This window comes from Lacerta agilis, chromosome 6 (assembly GCF_009819535.1).
Source record: "Lacerta agilis isolate rLacAgi1 chromosome 6, rLacAgi1.pri, whole genome shotgun sequence".
Taxonomy (NCBI): Eukaryota; Metazoa; Chordata; class Lepidosauria; order Squamata; family Lacertidae; genus Lacerta; species Lacerta agilis.
The window spans coordinates 37,803,726-37,816,250 of record NC_046317.1 but is presented as its reverse complement, the minus strand read 5'-3'; the positions used below and the strand labels follow the sequence as shown (position 1 = coordinate 37,816,250).

Sequence of the window (12,525 nt, the reverse complement as noted above, 5' to 3'; positions counted from 1 at the left end):
ATGGGGTTGAGGACAAGTGGAGCACCAGATCTACCACTGCATCCCAGGCCTTTATAGCTCACACTGCCCAAGGTGGAAGGCCTGCGCACGCACACAAACACGCATGGTTTTTTATTTTCTTACTTTCTCTGTACTTCAGATCCAGGCTGGTGCAGCAGAGGGTCCTGAGGTTGGGTCCCCTATGGGTCTGTGCAGGACTTTGGATCTGGCCGTCTCACCACCACTGGGACAACTGCTGTCCGTAGCTTTCTGCCCAGCACAGCTGGAACCTCTGGTTCAGTGGCTGTCAGTGAAGCGTCCGAATGCCATTCTAACCTCTTCCAGCCATCAGCATCTGGGAGTTAGAATTGCACTATAGATGAGCAGTCTTCTAATGGCCATGATAGTATTCGCCATGTCTCATCGTTAATTATTATTAGCTTACTCTCACTTCATCCTCTTTGTGAATATTAGCACCTTCAAAGCGGTTAAATAATGTATATTTTTTAATTACTGACCTAAAGGGGGCGGGGAACAAAACATAATTTCTTTTTTAAGCTTCCTAAGCTTGAGGATAGGCAGATAATTCTGCCTTGCACAGTGGTAGGGATAACAGGAGCTCCACATTTCTAATTATAGAAGCTAATTCCCTTCTGGGTAAATAATCTTACTGAAAGCTCCTAATAAATAGATGTTATTTCTACATGGTTTCCAAGAACTGTGTGGCCAGGGGAGAAAATGCAATATTGTTCCTTTAAATCTGTCTTAAATAACTTGGTATTACCCGAGTCTTCTTTTTGCCACAGGCTTGTGGTAGTTGCTGGTTTCCACAGTTTTTCCCTGTGCATAAGCTGCCTTCATTTCACAATCTTAATGTCAGTCACTTACAGCCACATTTTTTTTGGGGGGGAGGGTGTGAGCTTGATCTTGGGGATTAATGGTTATCTTTGTGAGATTTTATGTTTTCCTATGTATGCCCCCACCCCGCCTTTTTGAGCTAGTGGTTTATTGGCAAGAATTAGTGTCGAAGCATCATTAGATTCACTTTCTTTTGTTGTTCTGATTTAACTTCAGGTCCTCAGTAAGAATTGGAAATGCAGTCCTCTGCTGCCTTGCTTACTGACATATGCTGCATTCGATATGTTTACTGAAGCAGCTGCTTAAAAAACAAGCCATGTATGCACTAAAGATAAATACATACAAATTTTAATTTAAGGAACCTGTGCTCCTTGCCTGTTCTGCTTGCTTAGATGTTGATCATTTCCCTGCTGCTATTGTTTTGTTATTGCCTTTGTTGCATTTTGTTGTGTGCATTTTGATTCCTTGTTTCCCTTGGCTTCTTTGCCTGTTGCTGAATGAGAAAAGCAAGGTGCAGGTGTTCTAAAACGAATAAATGTCCAGCGAATCCTCTGTATGCATGCTTGAAAGTGAGTCTCACTATGTTCAGTTGGGCTCACTCCCAGGTAAGTGTACATAGGATTGCTTCCAATACCATGTACAAACTGAACCAACATTCCATGCCAGGAAAAGAGAATTCTGTGACCTGTACATTTATTTATTTTTTTAAAAAGCCAATTTGCATGTCTTTGCTTATTTTGAAATAATCTAACAATTTGCTTATTTGGAATAGTTCTTCTAGTCATTGTTAGGGCTCAGAGCTCCGTAGCTTGATAAAACCTTGTCTCCTAATCATAGGGATTCAGCTGTCCCAGACGTTATCTATTGTTATAGCCATAATGACTAGAAACTTGTTGCTTATAGAGATAGTCAGTGGGATGCCACCCCCACCCCCACCCCACCCCAATAATGTGGTCAATGCCAGTTTTCACATTGGTACAGTTGGTTTTTCTTGTGCCCCAACACATAGCCCTGCTAACCAGAACCCCAATAAGACAGAAGCTTGCAATTGCTTTCACATGGATGGCCAGACTAGGACTGCTGCTCTGTTGACCTGACTCCCCATGTTGAAAACTTTCCTTTTCATAATGGAGGGAAGGCTTGACAAGAGTTTCCATGAAGGATATTTAGAAGAAAGAAGAAAAAACACAGGAAGGAATGGAGCAGGTGGAAGAGAGTCGATAACAGCCTGCCATGTTCCATGCATGAGCTTTTCCAGGAATGCCTTCCCCTCAGAGAACCTCTCTTTTAAAACTAAGAACCAGCATCAGAGTGTGAGATGGGTTAACGAGCACATTAAGGGCCCTGCTATGCTGGCTATGCCTGAACATAACAAGGGTTTAGCATGCGATGTTTGGGCTTTCTGAATAGAAAGCCTGCTAGCTACACCCCCTGAGGATCACCCCCCTCTGTGCCATCTGAACATTGTGGTGTATGGAGAGAAATGTGTCTAAAGGGGCATCTGGGTGCATGTATATAGGCTCCATCCTCCGTGATGGGGAAGGGGCAGTGGGGAGGGGCCGGCAGGTGAGACTCCGCTGTCCAGCTACACACAGTTAGTCACCCAGAAGGGAACACCTTGATCAATCTAGCATTTTACTTCCTTTCCGTTCATTTTGTAGTAATACTGTGTGCTGCGTTACTGGAAAACTCAAAAGTCTGTGGCTGTAGTTAGGGCCTGTTATTCATATAGGCTTATTTAACCATGTGGTTGCTTAGGGGCTGGCTTCAGGGCCAAATATTTATTTATTTAATGAAGTCTTTCCAGTCTGAACTCACACATGCTTTGTAATAAGTAGGTAAAGACAATTCCATGAATGAACAAAAGCATTGTATTGAAGGGAGAATTTGCATGTCTCTTATAAACTGGGTAGCTATAAATGGGTCATCACAGAGCTGAAGTGGGCTAGACTGGCATCCAGCCTGCCCCCCCCCCCCAGTCTATAAATTTGTATTAGGTGAGACAAACCTAACCTTGATTACCCAGAATTGGAAGGAGGGGCTACGTCTGATATCCTTGCACAAAAAGCATTTAGATAGATCGTTTTGAAGTGTTTTGAGAATATATATATTTATTAAAGGACCCTGAGGGTAATATTCAACTAAGGTTTATTCTGAGTAGACCTAACAGTCATGTTCATGAATTTCAATGGGTCTACTCTTGAGTAAACCTTCACTGGAATGCTATCAGTTAACCTGCAGCTCTGTGCACACTAAACCTGGGAGCAAACCTGTGTAGGATTGCACTGTCACCCTGTGCTTAAGGCAGAGTTGTTTTCTTGAAATGTGAAATTGAAAGGAAAAGAAAAGAAAAGAAAAAGACTGTTTCTCCTGTGCCATAAATCCATTTTTCCTGAAAGACAATTACATGTTTTAGGTGGTGAATGCCTATCATCTTAGAGTCCGTAGAAAGAATCCAGTGACGGGAAATTACGTGAAAATGAGTTTGCAGCTTTATCAGGTTGACAATCGCAGCTATCTGTTGGACTTTAAAAGCATTGATGGTAAGCAGGAAATGTTGTGGAATAAAACCACAAGCACGAAGGAAGTTTTTGTTTTTGTTTTTTGTTTTAAACCCACTTTCCCCATCTACTCTTTTTATTTTTCTTCTACTTTATGATATCTGCTAGTGAGGACTGCTGTTCCAGCAATACTACCTTAATCTTTTTGTCACCTCTAATCTTAACTGTGACAATTTCATTGCAGTTTGGTAGGTTAAGAGAGAATTCTACTCCTAGCAGGATTCACAATAACCCTTAAATGGATAATTCTGTTGCAAACCTTTTCTGACCATAAACCATTTTGGAGTTCCAAATAATGAACTTTTGCAGTGAAATTCTTCCCCACCTCTGTAGAATTGTTACAATTGCTCCTACTAGTTGAGACACGCTTTTTTTATATATGCAGTGCAGTCCCTTACATACCCCATGGAGTTCAACAGGACTTTTACCCACCCAGTTAAGAATTTGTAAAATCATAGAATTGTAGAGTTGGAAGGTATCCTAAGGGTCATCGAGTCCAATCCCCATGTAATACAGAAATCCTGCCCACAGCCATCCCTGGTTGGACTCAAACCACCAACCTTCTGGTTAGCAGCCAGATGCACTGACTCATTGCGCCACTGGGGGCATTGCAATCTTACAGTAATTTTCACTTTCATTACAGCTAAGAATCACTTCAGTTATTCATTGTGTCCAAAATAATACTGTAGATGTTTATGCAATTTTCTTAGCTGTTTTACGTAAGGTTTTTCATCATCAAAGCTACACATTTCAATACGACAGTCAAAGCTTGTGAATATTCAGCTGATTGCCAGCAGTGCTCCCCCCCCCCCCCCAGAACTCAGAAGCGGCACAGTCTCTTTCTTGGCACCAGCCCAGTTAAATATGGGATAGTCAATCTGTGGCTCTCTATATGTTTACTTTTATTATATTTCTAAATTGCTTTACACATACAGAGGCATCCCAAAGCGTTTTACAGTAAAATACAAAGGGCCTTAAATATTCAATAAAACATTGCAAATATGAATTATTAAATGTGCATTCCAAAGGAAAAGTCTGCAACTCCCATCTGCTCTTTGGCTATGATGGCTGGGCTAGTGGGGATTCAATTCGCAACATCTGGAAGGCCACAGATTCTCCTTCCCCAAGTTAATATGCTGTTTAGGCTGCAATCATATACATACTTGGTTGGGAGCAAGGCCCATTTAACACAGCAGGACTTACTTCTGAGTGAATACACATAGAACGCAGCTGTCCAACAGCACCGTCCTTTTAAAGCCATCAGGATGGAAGCTTGAATAGCAGTGAATTCCATTGAAATAGGCTAGAACCTTAGGGACACAAGAGAGGCAGTTGAAACAAAGTGAAAGGATAGTCTTAGACTTGATTAAGAATATTTAAAAAGATGCAGCAAGAGAGAGAGAGTCAGCTGGCAGTGTACAGAGCACGAAAAGTAGATGCAATGGCTGCCTCATCAAGAGTTTGCAGAGAAAGTATGGTTTGAAGGAGATAGGCAGAAATGGCTTGTTTTCTCCTGGTCCAGAGGCTCGGAACCAAACAAATGGATTCAGGTTACGAAAAACAAGATTCCAACTAAACATCAGGAAGAACTTTCTGACAGCAAGAGCTGTTTGGCAGTGAAACAGACTCCCATGAGAGGTGGTGGACTCTTCTTCCTTGGATATTTTTAAGCAGAGGTTGGAATGGCCATCTGTCATGGATGCTTTAGCCAAGATTCCTGCATTGCAGGGGGGGGGGTGGACTAAATGTCTTTCGGGGTCCCTTCCAACCCTACAATTTTATAATCCTAAACTTCTCATGCAATCTTCGTGGCACAGGAACTCCTGCATTGTGGCTCATTCCTGCTCCCCAAACTTAATATGAGAGAGCCATGGCCAAGGATGGGGGAGAGGGGTGAGCAATGCTTGCATGGGTTTCGCTGTAGTTTCTTATATGTGTCCTGAAATGTCTTCCGCATATCAAGCTTATCTCATTCTCTTCTTGCAAGCCACACCTTCTGAAGAGAGGCTGCCATAAAGCATAGGAGCATAGTCAGTTGACGGAGAAAGGAGCAGTAGCCTCCTATCAGCCTGAGCAGATGTTTAAAACCTTTGTTTTCTGTTTGTTCCTTCAAGATGATGTTATGGAGCAACGGTCAGGCTCTTCTACACCTCAGCGCTCCTGCTCTGCAGCCCGCTTGCACAGGCCGAGGCTGAGTCTTGATTCCGCCACCGCCGATTGCCAGTCGCTTCCTGGGTCTCTCATGGGCTCCTTGACCGGGAGCATGACCTCTGTGACACCTCGTCTCGGTAGCCACACCATGGATTTCTTTGAAATGTGTGCCAGTCTCATCATGGCGCTGGCTCGCTGACAGGTATCATTCAGAAGCTTGATTTCTTTGCAAAAGCTGGATGTAAAAGGATAGTTTGGGCACGTGCAGCAAGGAACCTAATCGTTGTGGTAGAAATCCCAGGTTCGGTACCCAGAATATATGATGTATATTAAGGGAAGTAGGCAGATGTGTTCGATTTTATGTAATCCTTATTGCAGAATTTGCTTCATTCTTTTTGCAAGGAATTTGAAATAGTTGAGTTAGAAGTTAGGGTAGAAGTGGAGGTAGAAAGCAGTGAAGGAGGGCTTTGGGCCCGTTTTCCAACAGCTGGTCACTGTCCAGTCTCATCGCTTGCCACACTAAGCTTCAATTATGCAGGAAACAGCAACATCTGCCAAAAATCTGAAAAATGTCTCCAGTCACAGAATCCACAGTGCCCCTGCCAGTGTAAACATATCAGTGCAATAATGTTCCTGAATACTTGAGTATTTCTCCAAATTTCAGATTTCAGAAAACATATACTTTTATCTTTCTGATGGGGTTGATTTTCACTTTACGCATGTGGAAGAAATTTTCACCTTTGCTGTTCTTTCACCTACTGTAACATGTAAAATCACCTTTTGTTGAAGGGCCGTAGCTCGATGAGAAGTGCAATTTTTGAATGTTTTCAATCCCACATATCAAATATTTACAGGTTTTAGTCTCAGGCATCTCTGGCTAGGAAACATTTGATGACAGGCCTCTGTGCCCAAGCTGCAGTGTAACATTCTCTCTCCCTTCCCCACTCCCCACCTCATGGAAGCGCTCTTTGAATGTTCAGAAGTCAACAGGAATCTTGTTCCTTGTTCATATGAATGAACAGCTGCAGCCTACAAGTGCATTCCTCCATTCCAAGCACACTCCTGTAAAGTAACGCACCACAGCAGGAAAAACCCACCATTCCCTAAAACAGTGGAGCGCAGGATTCAAATCCTGCTGACCATTATAGTCAACAACAGTTGCCTGACTCTGTTATATTACTGTCATATTGTGGCAAAATAAGAGAGAGGATCAACTATTACCATTGAGGAACAATGCACAGGTAGTTCTCCATCCGATGTATAAATAAGCCCTTTGATACAGTCCTTTCCTGAATTCTGCACACTCTTAACATAGTTTTGATTACTGCTAGCGTGTTTCACACCCTTGTAGAGAGTTGTAGATCATGGGTGGCTAACCTGAGGACTTCCAGATGTTCTAGGACTCCAGCCCTAATTGCTGTGACTTGATGGGACCTGTTGCCCCAAGCAAAAAAAAAAAAAAAAAAAAAAAAAGTGGAGGACTACAGGTTAGCCACCCCTGCTGTACATCCTCAAAAGACAAATCTGTTAGAATGAAATAGATGGGTCAGTATGCAGAGTACAAGGCTGTAATTATACAGCAACAGTGCTAACAAGGTGCACAAAAGGACACATATATAATATATGCCTGCAGTGCATGTACCAGACCCACCTCGCCTCCTCTCTTGCTGCCCAGAAGTGACAGGTGGGTGGGTGTGCTCCTTTGCTCTCTCCTCTTCGGATACTGAGTAGGTAGTGACCCCCTCTCCCAAATCTCCTAGCTGGCGATCACTAGAAGTCAGTCAGCACTTGAATGCCGGAAAAAAAGCCTTTTGTGACATGGTTGCACAGGGCTACCGTCTCATTTAGTAAACATCCCACAGCAACATTTTTTCACAGCTTTAATTAAAGTTTTGCGCATTTGGGAGTTTCTGTTCCCTCCAAAGGAATTCTTTCCACTACGGCCTTTCATAACCATTTTGTGCTCACTGCTGTTCATTGCCCTCCTGGCCTTGTTAAGCTTAGACCCACCTACTATATCCCATAAGCAATACTCGCAGCCTGCTCTTAATCACATTATTAGTCTTCCATCAATCATTTGCAGCCCCTGCCTTGTACCAAAAATATCAAAGCGCAAGGCCTGTATATTTAAATGAGGAGCAATCATTAACCCCATGGCAGCTGTAGAGCAGATAAAGATTGCTGTAACCATCTGTGTAAAACTCATAATAGTGGGATGGGGGAGAAAAAAATTATACCTTTCTTCAGGAGTGAGGTCCTTTGATAACACCCTTGTTCACCAGCATAAAGCAAGATAATTAGAGAGTGTATTCAGCAATACAGCAGGAAAGAAGGTAATGGATAAAATTAGGAGCATTAAGGTAAAGAATCAAATGAAGAATATCCTGGCTTGCAAGATGAATGGACCTCCGTTCAGGACTGAGCCTGGTTTTTTTTTTTCTGCTGTGACTTCATTCCTCTTTTTTCCTATATCTGCTTGATTCTAATTCCAACACAGATCTTCATCAGCATAACCTCTTCAAGAAATTACTTTTTCATTGTAAACAGATAAGGGCATTGGCAGGATCGTTGTAATAACCTGCAGTTTCATAAGAGTATATATTTAAAGTAGATGAGTAAAGGAATAAGTTAACTTAGAATATGCAGGGAATGATAAAAAATAAAATTAAGGAATCTCAGAAAGAGGAGCAAGGAAGTCGACTTTTGAAATGTTGGAATAATTGTAAAACTATTGAAATGTATATAACTGAAAATCATTTAAAAGGGCTTTTAAAATGTTTAATCCATGACCTTAAAAACCAAACCAAATAAGTTTTTTTAAAAATTCAGCTACAGGAGTTCATCTCTTGCCACAAGGCCCAGCTGATCGGCATTCTGCTACACAGCCAGCTGTGGGAGCAAGAGCGAGGCAGATTGTGCTTGCCATGAAGGCTAGATAGACAATCTGTTTCCCACCGATGAATGCCAGGCATTCAGTGCTCAGGAAGAACCAGTTGCTCCTGGGCCCTATGGTCTTTTGAAACATATTAATCTGTCCTAAGAGAGATAACTAGGAATCCACAGTAGACTCAACCCCTCAAGGTGTGTACTTTGTTTGGGACTTGGGTCAGGCTTCTGTAACCCCCAAGATCTGAAAATTTACTAGGAGCCAGGAGTGTTTCCCAGTCTGCTCCTTTTCTCTCTACAGTTAGATTGTCAACATCTTTCAGTGCTTGAACCATCATTATGTTGTCTTTTGCCCCCTTCTTTCTCAATTCACCTTGTTGCTTCCAACCAGCTCTTCACATCTGCTAAAAACAAGACACGCGTCTCATTGTTTCCATACCTTGCCCTCCATGACCTTTTCTCCTCTATTCAGACTTCTGTTGAATTATAAACACATCAGCTTCTGCTTTCCTTCTTCATAATGACTGAGGCAAAGCTAGTCCAACATAGAGCTGCAGTGGGATGAGCTTTGTGTCTTGAATGTTTTCTGACCGCGTGCAGTGTGCATTCTTCACTGGGGCAGTTGGCAGATAATCACTCTTGAATGTTGCAGTGCATCAGCCACGCTGACCCAACATCGGGTTGCCATCTCAGGATGCACTTTCTTCACAAATGGCGTACGGTTGGCCCTGAAGTAGCCCTTCACAGTGGTACATATAACATCTTGGTGGGCTGGGCTGTTTCATTAGGCCAAAAAAAAAAAAAGGTATTTCATACTCCGCAAATCACAGGTACTCAAGGTACGCTGTATCACAACTGAATGAGAAATTAAAATACATAGGGGAGGCTGCACCGGACAGACTTGTCATTGCATTGACCAAAATATATCTTGGGAGCCTCATGTGGGTTTCCCTGCATGGTGCAGGCCAGTGCCCTTGAGGTCTAAGGAGTTTGAATTTTGCATTTCAGTTCAAATGTTCTTCCTAGTGACAAAGACGCTGGCTATTCCCCTCCCCCCCTCAACAGGACAGCAGCCAAATTTACCTTTCTAATATAAGAGCGGATAGAATCCCTTCCATGTGCTGTTTCATGGAAGCTGGAATGTAAATTTGACAATACTGTTCCAGACCTCAGGGCTTCAATGTACCTCCAAAGCTTAATTGACTGTGACCTCTACTGATATACTGATAAAGCAGGAATAACTTGTGTTTTATTGTTCCCTTTCTGCAGGATAGCTGAAGGAATCAGGTTTACTAAATTTGCAATAACACATCATTTTTAAAGGGTAAAAACCTTGCTTTTAGAATGACAAAGCTATAGCTTGTGTGGATGTTGCAGTAACATTTTATTTTGGGGTGGGGAGATTTTTATGTCACTTTGCTCTCAATAAGTATTAGCTGCTTTTGTTTAAATTTTATAGTGGGCTTGATACCAATTGCCTGATGAACTAAAAGGAAGCAGGATAGGCTCCAAGTCAAGACAAGAGGGCCAAAAAACTACACTGGGGCCATAAACAGTTATTAAAAATAAATAAATAGTAATAATGGGAGAACAGTTGGCACAGCTTGAGTCAAAAGCCTCTGCAGGAAAACATTTGCCAAACATATCGTGAATTCTTCTCCATCATTGTTACAGCATCGTTCTATCAAAACTGCTGTTCAGTTTCCCGATTGTTCTGAACTACTGCAGGATGTTCATTTTCCTAGGAGGCACTATGGCTTACTTCACACAGTCATATGAAAGGAGTCGCCTTGACTGAAGGAGAAGCAGGCTGTACCGCTGGCCCTGCACACCCAACATTGCACAGCTTTCCTGTCCCAGACACTGAACACAGGCATGTAAGTGGAGAAGCCTCTGTGCGTACATCTCTACATGTGTAGGCTCCTCCAAGCACTCCACCCCATGCTCAGTGTGTGGATGCCAATGTGGGTAAGCTGTGCAGTATCAGGGGCTAATCTCACAGAACCCCTTCACAAGACTAATACCTGAAATACAGGCTACATTCTGTGCAATTCTGCCTCTTTGAATTAGCCCCCAGTTCTTCATCTTGAAATGCTCTGAAAGCAGAAGCTCACTCCATATAGGGGGAGCCCATCAGTTTGGCCGAAGGAAATAGTTGGGAGAAGAAAGGTAGCATTAGGGAAGAGTTAGCAATATAACTATTTCCACTACCAGTTGAGTGGAATGTCTTTTTCTTTTCATGGGCTGTTAAAATATTTCCCATGCATAGTGTATAGGAACAGGTTTCCTCGGCCAACTCTTAACCCTTACCTACATGACAGATGTAAATTCTTAAATTGCTACTTTTAAATTTAGCACTTTTATTGCACTTTACCTCTTTTTAAGAAAGACACTACTAATACTGGGGGTGGGGGGCAGGGGAAGAATCAGTGATACTTTTAAAATAAATAATTTGATACTACCACAGGCTTGAGACGGAGAATAGTTTTATTAGTATTTCTGAGTGGTCATAAATCATTTGTAATGTTAGTCGCATCTGGGAGCGTTGGCAGAGATCTGGCACCACAGACGTTGCTTGCCAATAATAAAAAGCCACATCTCGTGTGGGATACATCCTCATTATCATACTTCCACTGTGGCAAGAATTAGGTCTACAATTTAGAAGCATCTGAGTGTCAGGTACTTCAAAACATCTGCCAAAGTGATCGCTGACATTAAAGACTAATCGCTATTCTACCCTTAAAAAGGCTGTGCTAAACTTTTGGGGTCCATGAACACATTTGCCATGTGGGCAAATCATTGTGGGCACCATCCACACACCACACGACAAGAGAAGGCTTCTTTCAAGCCTAATTCCAGTAAGACAAGGGAATGTATGCCAGATAGCCAACACACACTTGCAAATATGTATTTGAGCAATCAGAATAGATGCATTTATGCAAAGCTGAGCACAAAAAGCACAATTTTCAGCTGCTGGTTTAATGGCATGTTGCAGATAAGAAACCACTAGCTATTTTCTAGAAGGAACACTGGATGAGTAAGGATTTAAGATAGCCCAATATAATACAGTATAAATTCTGTAGTCTTTAAACTATGTTTCCAGCAAGTGTACTAACCTTGCATGAATTTTTCTCCCCAGTGTTCCCTGCTGCATCTGTATTAGAATCACACCGAGTTCTTTGCATCACCACACACCGAGTCATGGGACATAATTTACAGGCGTAGCTTAGTAAGTCTAGGCAATTTACTGTTCATTATCAGTGGTAGCGTATTGTTTTTAAGAGGAAGATCAGCCTGAGCTAGAGAATACAAAACCGTGCCTTCTCATATCAGCTGCTAAAAATCACAAATGATTCATTTCCACTCGTTTTACAAAATAGTGTGCTGCCTTCAGTGCCATAGGTGCAGATTTTTTAAATACTTGAAGTGTGCTTGCTGTGTTCTCACTTTGCCTCAGTGTTTGCATTTGCGTGGGATAAAACTTCTTGTTGGAATCCTCCTGTAGAGCAGCAGCTGGGATGCCATTGTGGAAGAGCCATATAGGTCAGTATTTGTGCTCATGCTTTTTATATGCAAAAGGCCCAGAGGTCAATCCCCAGCATAGGGTTTGGAAAGATGACTGACTGAAGCACTGCAGAGCTGCTGTCACTCAGTGTAGTTAATACACAGAATTTTCTGACTCAGTATAAGGCAGCTTCCTAGGTCTTAGGGCTGAATGCTGTGGCACCTACCTTTTAAAAAGAATTTGTCACTCCTTTCTTTTCTCCACTCCAGCCCCAGGTTATCCATGACTTATTTGGGCTTCAAGTTCATCCCATCCTTAGTTTAACATGTTTACTATTAAGATTTGGCATGCTTTTATAGAAAGCTAACTTGTGTCCCAATCCACTACATACAACGTACAGGAGGAGATTCTCAAGGATGCCCCATTCACTTCAAAGCAAGTAGCAGGTCCACAGGCACAGCTCTTTGACATGTAGAGCTGCCCTTCCATTGAAGTGAGCAAGAAAACGTTTGTGGGCAGGAGAACTTCCTCTATGCGCACTAGATCAGGTACCAGGCTATGGCTTACAGTACAAGCAAGTCAGCT

General features: G+C 42.3%; 1 protein-coding gene across 3 annotated transcripts in view; it reads left to right on the top strand.

Annotated features, from left to right (window-relative positions):
• Positions 1–6,202, top strand: part of PRKAA2 (protein kinase AMP-activated catalytic subunit alpha 2) — a 28,700-nt gene extending 22,498 nt beyond the window's left edge. For all 3 annotated transcript variants that reach the window (XM_033152020.1, XM_033152019.1, XM_033152023.1), the window contains 2 exons: positions 3,254–3,380; positions 5,513–6,202. In XM_033152020.1, the coding sequence (XP_033007911.1) occupies positions 3,254–3,380; positions 5,513–5,748 (363 nt within the window). In that variant the 3' untranslated portion in view covers positions 5,749–6,202. The remainder of the gene's footprint in view (positions 1–3,253; positions 3,381–5,512) is intronic.
• The last annotated feature ends 6,323 nt before the right edge of the window (positions 6,203–12,525 follow it).